Raw genomic sequence first — 20401 nt, forward strand, 5'->3', positions numbered from 1 at the left:
GGTACCGAGATACCAGCTTACATATAAGAATTAAACCCAAAACTCCTAAGTTGAAAAAGGGGCATAATTGTGTAAAATGTGAAGTTGAGTTATTGACCCTTTGCACTGCATGCCATATCATGACAGTGAACAAGTGTGTGAAGTTTCAATCCTTTCCCATTAGTGGATACTGAGATACCAGCTTACATACAAAAACTTAACCAAAAATTTCTATGTTGAAAAAGGGGCATAATTTAGTAAAAAAGCAAAATGAAGTTATGGGACCTGCTTTGTGCATGTCGGGTCATGACCGTGAACAAGTGTGTGAAGTTTCAATCCATTCCAATTAGTGAGTACTGAGATACCAGCTTACATACAAAACCGTAACCAAAAAATTCTAAGTCGAAAAAGGGGCATAATTTTGTAAAAAAGCAAAATAGAGTTATGGAACCTGTGCAATGTAAGTCAGATTATCACAGTGAGTAAGTGTGTGAAGTTTCAATCCATTCCCACAAGTGGTTGCTGAGATACCAGCTTACATACAAAAACTTAACCAAATCGCGACACGGACGCATGGGCGAGTCCAACAGCTCTACTATTCTATGAATAGTCGAGCTAAAAATCCGGCTTGTACATTAGGGATGTCCAGGCGGATGGATGGGATGATGAGTCTCATGTTAACCTTTTTGTTCTTTCATTTTTCACAACTACTTATCCAAACTTCAAGAAACTTGGTCAAGATGATCCCCTATTACCTTAGTTGGTCCAAAGTGAGAATGGGGTCACTGGGTCAAAGGTCACGGGGACCTGAACATTGAAAATGGTTTCCGCTCAATATCTGGAAAAGTATTTCACCTAGGACCTTGAAACTTCATAGGTATGTTGGTCTTGATGCGCACATGACCCCTATTGATTTCAGGGTCGAAGGTCACAGGGATTAAACATTGAAAATGGTGTTTTTCTTACTTTGATTTTTTTACACCAATTTATTTCTTTAATTTCATTTTCTATCCATTTCTTTTTTTCCCCTTTTTTCCTTCAATAGTGCATATTAATTAGGGGGTTATTTATTGTATGCCTTTATTAGAACTTTAACTCATCACCTAATTCGGAGGCATTAGCTGCTTGTTCAACAGTATTTCAGTTATGTAACAGCAGGTAGTTAACCTAACCAGTGTTCCTGGATTCTGTACCAGTAAAAACCTGTTCTCGAGTAGGCCTAACTGCCAACTTGCCCACATGAATCAGAGATGGAGGACGATTGATTTCAGATGCAATGTCTTTTATCAGATTGTCACTGAGATTCTTTAGTATCCAAACATCATGGTAAATGTGTATCATATACATTTTCACATTAAAAGAAGCAGATGCAGTATTTTGAAAAGGGAGATAGAGAATAATGGCTACCAATGCTTGTTACTTATTGATCCTTGATATATTCAGTTGCTGACTAAAATATTCAAAAGGTTTTTTATCCATAATACTTGAAAGTTTCTCCATCAGGAAATCTATGCCACATTTTGTCTGGGTGTTTTCCTTAACAGAGCAAAAAAAGCATAAATTTATTTTGAACACTTTTATTTCACATCAATTTCATATTACATGTAGATAGCCTTCTCTAACGTTCATATTTGAATATTATGACAAAATGTCATCTGCTCCATTTAGACATCAACTTTCACTATCCGATTCATCGCCAGACATGTGCTTTTTGTGTTTCCGTTTTTTCCTTTTGTGCTTTCTCTTTTTTCTCTTCTTTCTTTTGTATTCATCATCACTAGATTCAGTGTCACTTTCACTGTCTGAAATATCTGAGTCGTTTGAACTGTCTTTATGTTTATGCTTCTTTTTCTTCTTTCTTTTTTTCTTGTGAGATTTATTATCTGATTCTATATCCTCACTTTCGCTGTCTGTAATATCTGAGTCATCTGAGCTGTCTTTATGTTTATGTTTCTTTTTCTTCTTCCTGTGTGACTTCTTTTTCAATGGTGATCTTGATCTGTCCCTAAAATTTATACAAAATGATCTATGAGTACAAGCAGTATTATCACTACATTTGGTCCATGTGACCATTTGCCTTTACAATAACACTATCCAGCTAAATCCTTTCAAACCTCATATGCGTAAGTCTCCCACATCACAGACCAGTTAAATTACTTTAGCTTAAATTTTTCAAAACTGTTGTCGTTTTTAACTTTCTACATTTTGTTAAAATTTTGTATGTATGCAGGTTTCTCAAAAACTACTGAGCGGAGAGCTTTCAAACTCCATATAAGGTTTTGGCATCATGAGAGGCTCTAATAGGTCACATTAAATAACTCATAACTTAAAATTTTTCCAAATAATGCCCCTTCGTAACTACAGAAATAGCATGAAAAACTAGTCTTTGACACCATGTACTGATCTTGCTGCAGGTTTCATAACTCTGGCAAAGTTATGCTCTGTTTTAACATAGAAACTGGAAGTGATACATATACTGTGGTTAAGGCACATTTGGTTTAATTTCTTTAAACTTTGGATGCTCTAACAATATTTTATTTTAGTTTCAAGTCATACCAGAAAGCTTACTAGGAAAACTTTTCACATTCAAAAGAGGAGATAGACCCTAGTTGCCTCTAGAGGACAGGCATTTGGATAAAGCCACCAAGCTTTTACAAGCCAGCTGGATGACTTCTGCACCAATGTAATTTATATACATGATACAAGGTAGGAGCTACTCCTAAAAGCAAGCTATTGTATTAAGTTTCAATACAGTACCTGCATTGATTCTGGAGAGAGCAATGTGTATGCAAAACTTCAACCTAGATTTTCTAAGTCCAAGAAAAAGGATAATTTTGTTAAAATTTTGTAAGAGTTATGGGACTTCATGCCATTCCTCATGTTTTTACCTGGAAGACGAGTGTGAAATTTTAACATAGCATCTGCAATGGTTAAAAGCACGGTATTGTACTTTCTGAAAAACTTCACCCAAATTTCCAAGTTAAGAAGGAGCATAACTTAAACTGCAGGTAGATTTATGCATCTTGTCATATTAATGTACATTGTCATTGTGAGCAAGCAGCGTAAATTTCAATTGTAACTGTAAGTAATGAAGAAATTATTTGGTCACTGTGCACTGGACGTTTGTCATACTGACCTCAAATCAATAATTATGGGTCATTTACCAGTCATAAGTGACCTCTGTATCAAATGTGATCTTGGACCAAAGCATTCTCTAGTTATTTGGCAAAAAAAAAAGTTCTACTGTTCTGGGTCAATGTGACCTTGGCCTTTGACCTACTGACCTAAAAATCAATAGGGGTCATCTGACAGTCATGATCAACCTCACTATTGGTTTCGTGATCCTAGGCCCAAGCGTTTTCCGGAAATGGTTTAACAATGTGACCTTGACCTTTGACCTCAAAATCAATAGAGGTCATCTGCTGATCATCATCAACCTCCCTATCAAGTTTCGTGATCCTAGGCCCAAGCGTTCTTGAATATCTTCCAGAAACAGTTTAACCGTTCTGGGTCACTGTGATCTTGACCTTTGACCTAATGGTCTCAAAATCAATAATGGGGTCATCTGCTACCTCCCTATCAACTTTCATGATCCTAGGCCCAAGCATTCTTGAGTTATCCAGAAACCGACTGGTCTCTATACTGACAGACCAACATCTGCAAAACAATATACCCCTCCTTCGAAGGAGGGCATAAGAATTTAACCATTGCCGACACGGGCGTGTGCATCTTGGAATAGGCAAGCTAAACCATTGCCGACACAAGGGCGAGTGCATCTTGGAATAGTCGAGCTAAAATGTTTTTGAAAAAGTCCTGTAAGCAAATTCAGTTAACAACTTTTTTAATTTGGTGAGACCTAACCAATGAAATGGATTGTTTACAGACCCCTGAGCATGGTACCTTTTATGTTTCTTTTTCTTCCTGTCTTTATTTTTTTCCTTCTCTCTTCGAACACCTTCATCTGAAAAATTATTGTCACTGTCAACGATGTAACAGATAGAGAATAAATTGCATGAAAAGCAAAATGTTTCAAGACTTGGCGGCCACAATTTTTAATGCTACCAAAGACATGAAAAATGTGCAATGTGGGCGGAAGTCAGAAGGAATTTGGTAGATGGTCAAAGGAACCTTTGTATGAAACTACTTTTTGAATTCTGTCCAGCTTCACAAGTTTTCTGTTTAGCCATGTACAAAAAATTAGCCCTAACCTGGTACAGCCATGTTTTTTAACAAGTTTGGCAGAAGGTCACCCAAGGAACATTGCTGTCTCATTATTTTGAAGTCAGACCAGCAGTTTTAGAGATTTTTAAAATCTTTTTTATAACCATACACTGAAAACTAGTTCTGCTCACTGGCAGCCAAGCTTTTTAACGAAGATCTCCTATGGAACATTGCAAAAGAACTTTTAACCAGGAATCTGAACCCTGATGCACATTTCAGTGAGCAGTATAACTCATCATAAACTTTGTATACCTAGTAAAACTAAAAAGGAACACAAAAAAAATGGCAAGACAGATCATGAAAAGCCCTTTTATATCTTCTTAAGTAACACTGAAATTAGAAATGCATTTGAATGCAAGACTTCATATTTTTTAGTTTGTCACCTAGCAACCCTAAACAAAAAATGAATATATAAACGACGAGAGGGAATGTTTTACCTTCCCTGAGTTTGACAAGCGGGGAGACAAACTCCTCCTCACTCGACTCGGAGCTTGTACTGCTAACATCTAGCACAACATCCTTATTTGGATCTGCTTTCACAAAGTTACGGCACTGGAATGTCAGGTGACCAGCTGAAAAATTACAGGTTTCAACAACACTGTACAACTATCTATATAACTGAAAAAGCATTTGGTATAAACTTAACATGTTTTTTTTCTTCAAATCATCAGTGTACAGTCCTATATCTGATGTTTCAAAAGGTTTAAACCATTGCTACAACTTTAAACAGTAATATAATTAACACACTGTAGTGGTACACCCCTTTATCAAAGATGGCAGGATACTTTTTTTTTTTACATCTGTCCATCAGCTTCCCAAGCCTGTCTTGTGTTTACACCTTTAAAAAAAATGGGTGGAATGGTCTCTACTTCAAGATGAAATGCAGTACCCTTATTACAATTGGGCCAGCCAAATATCAAGATCAAGATAATTACTGTAGGTCAAAACATTTGAGCCTTGGACTTCATGTATGAACCAGGATTGCCCAATTTACTATGATTTTGCATTACATAATGAAATTATCAAGATGATTTGTTACTTATTCCATATGGTTTCTTTATCAAATTTGCCATTGCTCTTTGCAAGGTTCAAACCAATTTCCCCACTTGTAAGATAAATCACAAGTACCTCACCCTTGCGGTACATCAGTCCATATGATCATGGCATATATATAGCTTCCCTACAGTCTAACAACACTCAACTGACAAATACATATCTGTCAGGGGGTACCAATTCAATACATTTGCTTGTCATACTAATTTTAACCTCTATTTCTCCTTTTTTTAAAAGTTAATTTGAAATATTTCTTATATAATTATCATCTACATTTTTCATCTGTGAATGTAATTATGACACAAATTATGTTTGTATCATAGCTAGGTGAGTTTTCTTAACTAATTTGGTGCAGGTAATTCGTATACACTGAATACAGGGTGCGGTAACTAAAAGTGTGCAGGTATTTAATACCTGCACGCTAGATACCGCACTGTTGGATAAGAAAGTATGCCAGCGTGTCTGGAACAGTAGACAGCGAGGTGTATTTTATTGATTTTCTGCTCTAGCATTGGTTTATTTTACCTGGGCTTTACACATTTGTAAAGCAAGGATTTTAAGTACTCACTGAACTGCTGTATATGGCAATGTCGAACACCTACAACTACCATATATGGATGGCTATGATACAAAACAGAAAGAACATTAAAACTCTCGGGTAAACGATTTATACTCGGGGGCTACGCCCCCTCGTACAAATCGTTTACCCTCGAGTTTCAATGCTCTTTCTATTACTTGTATCATAGCTCGTTGTTTTTTCTTAGCAAATTTGGTGCAGGTAATTTGTATACACTGAGTACAGGGTGCGGTAACTAAAAGTGTGCAGGTATTTAATACCCGCACGCTAGTTACCGCACTGTTGGATAGGTAAGTATGCCAGCGTGTCTAGAACTGTTACAGTAGACAGCGAAGTGTATTTTATTGATTTTCTGCTCTAGCATTGGTTTATTCTACCTGGGCTTTACACATTTGTAAAGCAAGGATTTTAAGTACTCACTGAACTGCTGTATATGGCAATGTGGAACGCCTACAACTACCATATATGGATGGCTATGATACAAAACAGAAAGAACATTAAAACTCTCGGGTAAACTATTTATACTCGGGGGCTACGCCCCTCGTACAAATCGTTTACCCTCGAGTTTCAATGCTCTTTCTATTACTTAAAGTCTGCGTCTAAATCAAACAAAGTCAGCTTTTATTTAGCTTGTTTGCACACTATATTCCCAAGGATCTTGTTAAAAAAACTTTACTGTAGAGTTAGAAGCTTTAAAGTAAGTGTGGTGGTACTTCCTTTTATATAAATTGCACTGAAAGGCAGACAGGAAACCACATAAACATACATGTATCTGAAGTTGGTTCTATTTTCAATGACAATATTATTATTATTTACCAGATTTTTATAGCGCTCTTTTCATCTATGACATAAACGTTCAAAAGCGCTGAACAATATGGAAAGTTTAAGTTACCTACCATAGCCACATCTTTTACATGCAGACTTGAACCCGTCACTGGACTTTTTCCCAAAGATACCAAGACCTGTAAGAAATACATGTATATCACATAACATGATCTTATCAAGATTCAGTTTTTGTTAGTCCTTTATAAAGTTGGTTTTACTGGTAGCCAATTCTGGCTGAATAAAAGAAATAATTACAATGATATTTCTGTATATGGATTGGAAAGGAGTACTAAGTTTAAAGGCCGTATTGTAAGTCGGAAGAGTCGAGTTGTCAAGTCACCATACACCAAGCCTATATTTTAGCTGTCTGGTAACCTGACACCTAGCCTGTCCACAAGTTTTTCTATGTATCTGAGAATCAATTTGTTTATGAGTTCAGTATTGAGTATTTGAGATAGAGTCCCTCTTACTGAGTTAAACATTCATGCTGAATATAAACAAGATTCCTCAATGCATGTCCGGGGAAGTATTGTACTGGGTAAAATTCTGGTCAATAACTTTTTCTTTTCTTTTGAATTTTACAAAATTTGAACATTCAAGTGATTCACACATATCAGAGGTCAACCATGGCAACAATAATCAAGCATTAAAAAGAATTGAAATAGACAGTAAATAGAATTACATACTTTTATATGCATTGGAATTTTCACTTGGATTATAGAAGTCTATCAAAAGAACATAAGATATTTACATCAAGTTTTTATTTCCAAACACCCACCTGAAAAGAGACAGTAACTGTTGTTTACTTAAAAATTTCAACTGACGCCTAAACAGGTGCTTTATGTTTAAATATTTCACATAACAAGGAAGCTATTATAAACAGACATTGGTTTCTTTAATGATAATTTATGTAAACTTGATTATTGTTCATACAATCATGATAAACATAATAAAGAGAGACCATTATGTTTTCTTTCTTCTAATCTTGCAGTTGTAGTATACCATACTTCCTTTTGTTTAGAATACTTTCCTGATTTTCACATGTCAAGATTTAAGTTTAATGCAGTCTATGATTCGTAAACACACTAATAGTCTAATACTGCATTCAGGAATACTTTTGATTAATACTTATGCAAATAATTTTGTTTACAAAACATAACCTTTCTAAAATGGATCCGTAATCCTAGACATTGCCATTCCTGAATAACACAAACCTTGATCACTTCGTTAAGTTTTTTTCATTGAGCACTAATGAATTTCCATGGGAGCTCTTCCTTTTAGGTAGCAGCTACTTTCATATTATTCCTTACATCATTTTGTTTAGAATATTTTATAGGTTTTTCACGCCTCGAGATTTAACTTTAATGCAGTCTAAGATTTATAAACAAAATAATATTGTATGCAGATATATTTTCAGATTATCATTTATAACAAGAGCTGTCCGTAAGACAGCCAAGCTCGACTATTCGAAATATTGTCCCAGAGGCAGGAAAATATTACCTAAAAAGGTTAAATATCAAAAGAGGTTTAAGTTCAAAAGGGGGAATAATTTGACCAAAATGCATATCAGTTATGGGACTTGCTACTATCAACTAGTTTTATAACCCCTAAGGCACATGTGAAGTTTCAATTCAATATCTGCATTAGTTTTGGAGATAGAAACTCGCATGTAAAACTTTAACCAGAATTTTCAAAGTCCAAAAGGGGGCATAATTTGCCCAAAATACATGCCAGAGTTATGGAACTTGATCCAGTGAGGTTAGTAATTGTTCTAGAAAAAGAAAAAATAAGTTTCAAATCTATATGCCTTTTAGTAATAGCTGCATGTAATTGCACGCAAAACTTTAACCAGAATTTGCTAAGTCCAAAAGGGGACATAATTTGGCCAAAATGAAGGTCAGAGTTATGGGACTTGCTGCTATCAACTAGTTTTATAACGCCGAAGACATGTGAAGTTTCAAATCAATATCTGCATTAGTTTTGGAGATAATAACTTGCATGTAAAACTTTAACCAAAATTTTCTAAGTCTAAAAGGGGGCATAATTTGCTTAAAAAACATGTCAGAGTTATGGAACTTGACCCAGTGAGGTTGGTAATTGATCTAGAAAAAGAAAAAATAAGTTTCAAATCTATATGCCTTTTTGAAATAGCTGTATGTACTTGCACGCAAAACTTTAACCAGAATTTTCTAAGTCCAAAAGGGGGTATAATTTGGCCAAAATGAAGGTCAGAGTTATGGGACTTGGTGCTATCAACTAGTTTTATAACCCCGAAGACACATGTGAAGTTTCAAATCAATATCTGCATTAGTTTTGGAGATAATAACTTGCATGTAAAACTTTAACCAGAATTTTCTAAGTCTAAAAGGGGGCATAATTTGATCAAAATACATGTCAGAGTTATGGGTGTTGACCCAGTGAGGTTGGTAATTGTTCTAGAAAAAGAAAAAATAAGTTTCAAATCTATATGCCTTTTACAAATAGCTGTATGTACTTGCACGCAAAACTTTAACCAGAATTTTCTAAGTCAGAAAGGGGGCATAATTTGGCCAAAATGAAAGTCAAGAGTTATGGGACTTGCTGCTATCAACTAGTTCTATAACCCCGAAGACACGTGAAGTTTCAAATCAATATATGCATTAGTTTTGGAGATAGTAACTTGCATGTAAAACTTTAACCAAAATTTTCTAAGTCCAAAAGGGGGCATAATTTGCTCAAAATACATGTCAGAGTTATGGGACTTGACCCAAAGAGGTTGGTAAATGACCTAGAAAAAGAAAAAATAAGTTTCAAAGCTATATGCCTTTAATTGATGGCTGTATGTACTTGCATGCAAAAACTTAACCGACGCCGACGCCAGGGTGAGTAGAATAGCTAGACTATTCTTTGAATAGTCGAGCTAAAAATAGATCTAATTTTGTTAATAATAAGCAGAAACCTCTTAAAATTGATCCATAATCTTAGACATTGCAATAACACTACTACTGTATATGCATTTTTATGTAGTGTTAGGTGGGCTTGATTTACACTAGTCCAAATAATTTGACGTCAGAACTGATTCGGAGATATTTTCGTGATAAGGCAGAATCCCTCTCTTTGTGGATGAGAGATATTGACCTATGCAAAAATAATCACTATATATCCTGTTATCTCATATTCTCGGGGGCCTAAGGGGTTGTTTTTATTCCCAGTAACAGAATAACCATTTCATAAACAGCATTTGGGTTTTGTTTTGTAGAAAATTCACTTGTCTCTCAGATGGAGTAATAAAATGTTACAGAAATTATCCTATTTATAATGTTTAGGGGGGTTGCGGGTGTCCGACCACAGCTGATGGTTCAGAATGCCTCATGAGGGCCCCGTGCCAAGTTTGAGGTAACCTCATGGGTTTAATCTCACCCAACTCTTTAACGTGTATTTTAATAATATATATCCCTGTATGTATGCATACCGCTGACACGTTATTATATATTGTAATTTAAATTTTTGCGGTATTTGCAATGTCAATTAATGACGTATTTTTTGTCAATTGCTGACGTATTTTTTTCCATAGTATGAGCAGTTGTATCGTTTTATAATTGATACACTGGTATAGGATTGGAAGATTTTACCAGGAAAACAATATCCTGACGCAAAAGCGCTTTCGACCCGAAGGTCTTCTTCAGTTGCTATAAAATCTAAATCCTACGTTAGTAGAATCTTATGGATTTGTATTAATATTTGTATTCATTTTTCATTTAAAATTATTAATCAATATTACGTGGATTCACGTTAGATTTTATTAAAGCCTGTTATTGTGTTAATGCTCTGTCAGGGTAGGTTCCTGAATATCCAGGTGAAACCTGGTGTAAGTGAGCTCAGCTATGTACGAGGTAGGTTCTCGTTATTTTGTATAGCGTGTAAAAATGAAATAGTAATGCAGGCTTTTTTTGCATTGTTAGTAAGATCTAACAAACAATAGATTTACTATCTCCAATGCATGCTATAAAGAATAATGCTAGCCAAAATAATTTAGCTAGTACACAGTCTACATTAAAATATAGAACTGCGAGTATTCCTTGAGACTCTGGCATATTTATCTAACGGTACCCACATAAATTGATACCTGGGGATGTAACATTTTAGTCATGGTGAGATATTCCTTTCAAGATCATACGGTATAAATGCAGACTAATTGGTTTAATTAACCAGCACCCTTGTCAAAGAGATTCAAAGGTGGCCGTAATTAATTGATGAATTAATGCTCATTTTCGATTTTTACTTCGCATATCGATTATTGTTTTTGTACTCAAATATTTTTCCTTCGCGCTTCTAATTCAAATATTTAAATATATTAAATTTGAATGTAAGAAGAAGCGCTTTTATCCGTTTTGACTTTGTATTATACTTTAAATAAAGTCTTATTCAACTATTTAGATTCATAATCTTTGACTGTAAGAGGAATACTTTATCAGTCTAGACATTGTATTATACTTTGAATAAAATCGCATTTTGATAGATTTATTGACATTGTTCAATTTATTCCTTCAATATTCATTTCATAATTATGTTAATAGTGATTTATTTAGTTATTAACCAGATTTTATCTTTCTGATTTATTTGTATTGTATTTAGGTTCGTTGCCACAGGAATGAATCTTAATACTTTGTTGACTCGTTTTCTTTTTTATTAATTGCAACTTTTGAATATTTATTTACTGATGAAATCAATCAATCAACTAATCAATCAATCAATCAATCAATCAACTAATCAATCAATCAATCAATCAATCAAAGTTGATTGACTGACTGACTGAGTTGCTGATGTAAGAACGAACAAATACCAACAAATGACATTATGTGAATGAACTAAATGGTTATACACTGCAGTGACACCTGCATTTCTGCTTACGCACTTAATATCTAAATGAAAAAATGATGATTGATTAAAGCCTAACCGACTGATTAATCATGTATTTGATTGATTGAATGAATGAATAAGGATGATATCTAAATTAAACAATCATCAAGTACTTGTTCGAGCATAAGTGAATGATCCTTCACTGACTGCTTGATTGAGTGATGAAGTGATTGACTGTTTGGTTGATTGATGGACTGATGATTGAGTGATTGATTGATTGATTGATTGGCTGTTGAACTGATTGATTGACTGACTGTTTGGTGGTTCTGTTGGTTATTTGATTGATTGATTGATTGATTGATTGACTTAATGATTGATTAGTCGACTGATTGATTGACTGACTGATTGACTAATTGATTGATGTGCGGATTGATTGATTACATCAGCAAATAAATGCTCACGAATCTCAAGAAATGAAACATAAACAAATTAACAAAGTATTGACTCATTCCTGTGGAACAGAATTAATAAAATACAAACAACTTAAACAATAAAAATGAAATCTGATTAAAAACTAAATAAATCATAATCAACGAAAAGATGAAAAGGGAATAAACGAAAAATGTGTTTAAACCTTTCAAAATGCGATTTTATTCAAAGTGAAGTATAAGTGACTAAATTGATAAAGTCTGCTTATTACGGACAAAAATTATTAACCTATATAGTTATTCGATACTATATTTAAATATGATACATAATGAGCACATGCCTATTCCTAAATGATATTTTAGTGATATTACAAAAACGGTATAGAATTGATGCTGATAACCTTCCAAACTACGTACTACTTTAATATGTTTAAAAAGTTCAATAAAACTTTTTAATTTAGGAAAAAAAAGGGAAAAGAAATTAAAGTTAATAAGAAACATGAATTTAATGAATTAAAAATGTGTCTCCGCCTATTTTGGCACATTAACATCTGGATAATATGATAAAAGGGATATTGACGGATATTCCCTACTGTGTTATCCAATGATTTTTAAGCTAGGGCAGAAAACTGGGATCAGATACCAAAGATATGCTCTGATTGGTTAATCACGTTGACCAATCGGGATGGACCATACAAGACAAGTTTACTTTTAAAAGGAGTAATTATCTTGTTTGTTCAAACATCTTACAAACAACTGATTAAAATGCACTCGCAAAGACGTTCGTTCAGAGCCAGAGGCAACGCTAGCCGTAGAGGTAGACCGACACCTTACTCCAGAGACCTTGGACTGCATCTTCCTAAGGCTACTCCGCCAGAACTCTTAAACCATGATGGCACGGACAGAGGAAAAGTGGTTGCAAAAGCGATCGATGATCAACGCCTTGCCAGAGACTGGAAGACGTACTTCCAAAAGTCACTTGAGAAACGATTTTTCTTACCACGACCGACTAACTGCCATCTTGCGCCGAATAAGGAGGCTCTCTGCAGTAAAATCGATGAGGTTTTAGAAGAAACGAAGACTAAATGTAGGGAAATTATTGACCTACATTTACAGGCGTTCGAAATGGAAGCCAAGGAAAGAGAAAACAACCCTCCGGAAGAAAAAGACTTGGTCCGTGATATGGCGAAAATGATCCAAGAAAAGCAGGACGAAAATATGACGACAATGGTTGCTTTGATAGCCAGGACTCTGAAGGAAACGATGGCGCAACAGACGCCACAAAAATAGCCGCCAGAAACTGAGATTTCTTACCCAGCCCTTTTCAGGGCTACCCACACAGATCGAAAGTGGGCCTCTCAGAATATTGTCACACAATAAAATACTGAAAACATAGTCCAGACCTTGATAAACAGTCCAGTAATAAATAAATAAACAAATAAATAAACAAATAAATAAATAAATAAATAAGCAAATAAGTAAATAAATAAATAAGCAAATAAATAAATAAACAAATAAACAAATAAATAAATAAACAAATAAATAAACAAATAAATAAATAAATAAATGAATGAATGAATGAATGAATGAATAAGATCTGAATGGACAAAGAAAAAAGGTCGGAATAAATAAAGTCTGACTATTAAACAAAAGCTAAAATGATTATGTAAAAAGAATGAAGAAATATAAAAACTAAAAAAGACAAAATAATTTAAACATGAAAACGGAGATAGATTATTTAAAGACATGCTAAAATAAAACAAACTAATTGGGTGTAAAAACATCTCCAGATTAATTAAACCAATAAACATAATATAGAGACGGGGCGAAATATATTTTGTTGGTGGTATAAAACATAAACAAGTGAATTTAAATTGTTTGACAAACACATATAAATCTTCAAAAGAAAACAATTAAATTTACGGGTCTTGTCATATGTTAGTGCATTACAAAGCTTACTCAGGATTGTCTTATTACCTAATAGACTGTTCAACAATATTTAATATGTTAATCCGAAAGCCGTAACATACAAAGTTTTTTGAAAATTAACGCAATATAGACGTTTCACGTGGGATAATTTGATTAGGCGAATGTTATTTATTTAATCAACCGCGCCTTAGAAAGAATTCTTGAAATCCTTTCACCAGTATACACTTACGAAACAACGACTGATCAATTAGTCTATCAATGGCGGCCGCCTTTGAGAAGCACCGTCACGGGTGTTCATCTAATACATCAATTAGTCTGCATTTATACCATATGATCTTGAAAGAAAAAATCTCACCATGACTAATAATACATCACTAATATCGATTTATGTGGTGTCCGCAAGAAATACTTAAAATAGCCTCACAGTCTTATTGATTCAGTAGAACTGTGCATTTGCCAAACATACTTGGCATTCTTTTGTTCTAGAAATACATACCTACGGAATAAATCTCTAACGTTTCTTAAAACGTTTTTGTTGGTAATTTGTTTATTCTCCAACTCACTATATTTATACGAGAACCTACCTCGCTTATAGTGATTACAAATTATCCCAGAAATTTTCTTTTTTCTGGGTATTCAGGAACCTACCCTGATTTATCTTAAGTGCATTTATCTTAAGTGCATTTATTTAAAGTGCATGTGCATACAAGCCATTTTAGGCTTGCTCTAGAAATTTAATCTAGAGCGAAGGAACCTACCCTTCAAAATTATATAAACCTTACGCCACACCAGCGTAAACAATTATATGCACTTACACATATATAACTAATTGTAGAAAAGGCTATAATAAATCGGAACCCACATAAAAGTACCGATATTTGATATATACTGAAAATATCTCATACAACTTAGGATTCAGATTTTATAGCAACTGAAGAAGACCTTCGGGTCGAAAGCGCTTTTGCGTCAGGATATTGTTTTCCTGGTAAAATCAGTAAATCCTACTTGATTTTAAGTGTAAAACTAACCCAGGCTGGGGTATATGATACACTTTTTACTGACTTTAAACCGCAAATATATTTAAAACTTATTCAGTGAGAACCAGCTTGTCTTATACGATTAATAATACATCGTATTCTACCCATATAGCTTTTTAGCTAGGGACTACGTGTGAGCGGTATGTCGAATTTCAATCACACACGTAAAACACTTGGGGTGAGATTAAACCCCGTGGGGCAACCCCAAACTGGGCACGGGACCCTCATGAGGCATTTTGAACCACCAACTGTGGTCGGACACCCGCAAACCCCCATACTAAAAAATACGTCAGCAATTGACAAAAAATACGTCATTAATTGACATTGCAAATACCGCAAAAATTTAAATTACAATATATAATAACGTGTCAGCGGTATGCATACATACAGGGATATATATTATTAAAATACACGTTAAAGAGTTGGGTGAGATTAAACCCATGAGGTTACCTCAAACTTGGCACGGGGCCCTCATGAGGCATTCTGAACCATCAGCTGTGGTCGGACACCCGCAACCCCCCTAAACAAAAACTCCTTCTTTGAAAATGCAAATAAGTTACACAACACGCTTAAATTCAAATATAACGTGTCTTACACAGAAGGCATCTTTTTAGACGTCATTGTGTTTAAAGGAAAACGCTTTAACTCTGAGAACATATTAGACTTTAAACCGTATACAAAACCGAGTGATAAGTTCCAATACATACACCGTCAATCGTCACACCCAGAAAATGTATTTACCGGCCTAATCAAGGGCGAACTCTTACGTTTTGTGAGAACCTCTACAAATAAAGAAGATTACGAAATTAGAGCGCAACTATTTAAAGAAAAACTTATGAGTAGAGGGTACAGCAAGCACGAATTTAATTCAATATATGAACAAATAAACCATTCTGACAGACAAGAATATCTTAAAGAGAAACCGAAATCGATCAAAAAAGTCATACCCCCAATACTTGTCACAAAATACAACCCGCACGTATACGGATTACGGGCGAGCTTGATCAAACACTGGGAAATAATTGAGAAGGATCCATACTTAAAAAATGTCTTCCCAGATAAACCAATGATCGCTTTCAAAAGAGAGAAAAATTTAAAAGACTCTCTAGTAAGAGCGAAATTATCTGATACACAGTCAGATTCAGATGACTTAGAACAACTGATAAGTATTATTTCAAAAGATAGCATATAAATAATCTCTAGGAAACAGATCAGTGACTGACTTGTTTACCGATTGATTGACTGATTGATTGACTGACTGATCAATCAATGGTGTAACTGACTGATTGATGATTGTCTTACTGTCTGACTTCGTGAGTGATTGATTTATTGATCTACTGATCGACTCTGTATGATGCAGACATGGTGGTTGACTTTTTAGACTCCAATACGAGGGCTGATTGATTGACTGAATGAGTACTGACTGACTGATTGAATATATATACGTATGCATTAAATCTACTGATTTACTGAATAAATGAGCATTCTGTTAATGTGTTTTTAAAAAAACGGAATGAAGAGAAATTACGTAAACGTCGAATAAACTGATTGATAAATGGGCTGATTTGCTGATTGATTAGTTGATTGACTGACTGACTGAGTTGCTGATGTAAGAACGAACAAATACCAACAAATGACATTATGTGAATGAACTAAACGGTTATACACTGCAGTGACACCTGCATTTCTGCTTACGCACTTAATATCTAAATGAAAAAATGATGATTGATTAAAGCCTAACCGACTGATTAATCATGTATTTGATTGATTGAATGAATGAATAAGGATGATATCTAAATTAAACAATCATCAAGTACTTGTTCGAGCATAAGTGAATGATCCTTCACTGACTGCTTGATTGAGTGATGAAGTGATTGACTGTTTGGTTGATTGATGGACTGATGATTGAGTGATTGATTGATTGATTGATTGATTGATTGGCTGTTGAACTGATTGATTGACTGACTGTTTGGTGGTTCTGTTGGTTATTTGATTGATTGATTGATTGACTTAATGATTGATTAGTCGACTGATTGATTGACTGACTGATTGACTAATTGATTGATGTGCGGATTGATTGATTACATCAGCAAATAAATGCTCACGAATCTCAAGAAATGAAACATAAACAAATTAACAAAGTATTGACTCATTCCTGTGGAACAGAATTAATAAAATACAAACAACTTAAACAATAAAAATGAAATCTGATTAAAAACTAAATAAATCATAATCAACGAAAAGATGAAAAGGGAATAAACGAAAAATGTGTTTAAACCTTTCAAAATGCGATTTTATTCAAAGTGAAGTATAAGTGACTAAATTGATAAAGTCTGCTTATTACGGACAAAAATTATTAACCTATATAGTTATTCGATACTATATTTAAATATGATACATAATGAGCACATGCCTATTCCTAAATGATATTTTAGTGATATTACAAAAACGGTATAGAATTGATGCTGATAACCTTCCAAACTACGTACTACTTTAAAACTTTTTAATTTAGGAAAAAAAAAAAAAAAAAAAAAAAAAAAAAAAAAAAAAAAAAAAAAAATCTTCAAAAGAAAACAATTAAATTTACGGGTCTTGTCATATGTTAGTGCATTACAAAGCTTACTCAGGATTGTCTTATTACCTAATAGACTGTTCAACAATATTTAATATGTTAATCCGAAAGCCGTAACATACAAAGTTTTTTGAAAATTAACGCAATATAGACGTTTCACGTGGGATAATTTGATTAGGCGAATGTTATTTATTTAATCAACCGCGCCTTAGAAAGAATTCTTGAAATCCTTTCACCAGTATACACTTACGAAACAACGACTGATCAATTAGTCTATCAATGGCGGCGGCCTTTGAGAATCACCGTCACGGGTGTTCATCTAATACATCAATCAGTCTGCATTTATACCATATGATCTTGAAAGAAAAAATCTCACCATGACTAATAATACATCACTAATATCGATTTATGTGGTGTCCGCAAGAAATACTTAAAATAGCCTCACAGTCTTATTGATTCAGTAGAACTGTGCATTTGCCAAACATACTTGGCATTCTTTTGTTCTAGAAATACATACCTACGGAATAAATCTCTAACGTTTCTTAAAACGTTTTTGTTGGTAATTTGTTTATTCTCCAACTCACTATATTTATACGAGAACCTACCTCGCTTATAGTGATTACAAATTATCCCAGAAATTTTCTTTTTTCTGGGTATTCAGGAACCTACCCTGATTTATCTTAAGTGCATTTATCTTAAGTGCATTTATTTAAAGTGCATGTGCATACAAGCCATTTTAGGCTTGCTCTAGAAATTTAATCTAGAGCGAAGGAACCTACCCTTCAAAATTATATAAACCTTACGCCACACCAGCGTAAACAATTATATGCACTTACACATATATAACTAATTGTAGAAAAGGCTATAATAAATCGGAACCCACATAAAAGTACCGATATTTGATATATACTGAAAATATCTCATACAACTTAGGATTCAGATTTTATAGCAACTGAAGAAGACCTTCGGGTCGAAAGCGCTTTTGCGTCAGGATATTGTTTTCCTGGTAAAATCAGTAAATCCTACTTGATTTTAAGTGTAAAACTAACCCAGGCTGGGGGTATATGATACACTTTTTACTGACTTTAAACCGCAAATATATTTAAAACTTATTCAGTGAGAACCAGCTTGTCTTATACGATTAATAATACATCGTATTCTACCCATATAGCTTTTTAGCTAGGGACTACGTGTGAGCGGTATGTCGAATTTCAATCACACACGTAAAACACTTGGGGTGAGATTAAACCCCGTGGGGCAACCCCAAACTGGGCACGGGACCCTCATGAGGCATTTTGAACCACCAACTGTGGTCGGACACCCGCAAACCCCCATACTATATCCTGTTATCTCATATTCTCGGGGGCCTAAGGGGTTGTTTTTATTCCCAGTAACAGAATAACCATTTCATAAACAGCATTTGGGTTTTGTTTTGTAGAAAATTCACTTGTCTCTCAGATGGAGTAATAAAATGTTACAGAAATTATCCTATTTATAATTATTTTGTTACTGTATTTCATACCACCCTCACCCGCAAAAATGGACCAAGAGTTCCTCGTATTCCCGTGGATTTAGATTTGACTTTTCATCACAAAGAAGTTGTAGAATTTAAAACATTAAAATTACCATTGCGTAATAAAAAGATATATTCTGTAGTAAATACATCAAGAAATATGACAATTAACTGCATAATCAATAATTTATGGCAAATTTGCTAAAACCACCAGAAAAAAATAACGATTTTTTTGAAAACTGAGTAAAATGCCGATAGTTTCGTCAATATGCGTTCAAATCACTTGAAATTTTCAGTGTGTTAGTTTTGAACCATTCCTGTCTAGAAAATAACAAACATTAAATTATTTGACAACTTTAAGGCAAAAAACGAGAATATGAGAAACCCTGAGAATACGAGAAACAGGAGTAGCGATCGTGACTCACATACATTTATAGTTGGGACTAGATTTACACAACACTCACATGCATTCTGCGTGTGACTTGGACCCCACCCCTGCCCCAGCCCCTCCTCTACTACCCTAGTACAAAAACTGCACAATCTTGTAAAATCTGTTGTTTCTTGCTACATACTAACATAGGTTTCCTAATTTTGTGCTTTTTCTTATTACTTTTTAATCCAGTTTCCCTTTATCCTAGTCAAACTAATCCGACGTATACAGTTTGTTTTATATTGTGACGGTCAAACTGTAGTCGAACTAATCCGACGTATACAGTTTGTTTTATATTGTGGGGCAAAAGTGATGAGAAAGAAAACCTGTCTGAGATGCAATTTCACTTGCGAAATGGAATACAAGTTTTGTCCACACAAAAGTGAGCTGCAGGAAATTTACTTAGGGACGCACCACTCGTCTTACATGCGGCTTCCATGACAGTTTGGCATGGAAATTTACGGAAATCCCCATGTACGGCAGTACCGACAATTGCTATATCTGACTGGTCGAAACTTAAACCTCTATGATACTATAATTAGCAAGCATCACTATAAATAGTAACAAAATCACGCGTGGTAGCACGTCGCATTTGCATGCCGCATAAAGCATTTAGCAAGAAGAAAGACGCATTTCACATGAAGCATTAAGCATTTAGCAAAAAGGAAATTTGCATTTAGCAAAAAGCATAACACATTGTGCAATTCTATGATATCTATCTATAAATACTGCATGACACCCTTCCGCATGTGGCATTGCGCATTTCGCATTTAACAAAACGCATGGCGCGTCGGCTTTCCATATTAACCTGAAGAAAATTTAGTTTCTTTAGTTTAATTTACCTTGCATCTTGTTCAATCGAGTAGTAAGAGTTACGCCCCTTTAATAAGTTTTAACTTCATAAACAAAATACCACAAAAACTTACTTTTTACTGTTTAATTTGATATCAAAATTTTTCAGTTTGCTATGACAATTAATTTGAAATAAGATCTAATGA

At 34.4% G+C, this 20401-nt stretch overlaps 1 protein-coding gene across 1 annotated transcript; it reads right to left on the reverse strand.

The window, feature by feature from the left end:
• Positions 1-1540: 1540 nt before the first annotated feature.
• LOC123524725 (protein SREK1IP1-like) lies at positions 1541-20284 on the reverse strand. Its single transcript, XM_045303151.2, has 5 exons — positions 20246-20284; positions 6727-6792; positions 4638-4772; positions 3880-3940; positions 1541-1984 (listed from the first exon to the last, which is right to left on the reverse strand). The coding sequence occupies exons 1-5, from the start codon at positions 20250-20252 to the stop codon at positions 1651-1653; spliced, it is 603 nt and encodes a 200-aa protein (XP_045159086.2). The 5' UTR covers positions 20253-20284; the 3' UTR covers positions 1541-1650.
• Between the last annotated feature and the right edge of the window lie 117 nt (positions 20285-20401).

The sequence above is a fragment of the Mercenaria mercenaria genome, chromosome 3, assembly GCF_021730395.1.
Source record: "Mercenaria mercenaria strain notata chromosome 3, MADL_Memer_1, whole genome shotgun sequence".
In the NCBI taxonomy this organism is placed as follows: Eukaryota; Metazoa; Mollusca; class Bivalvia; order Venerida; family Veneridae; genus Mercenaria; species Mercenaria mercenaria.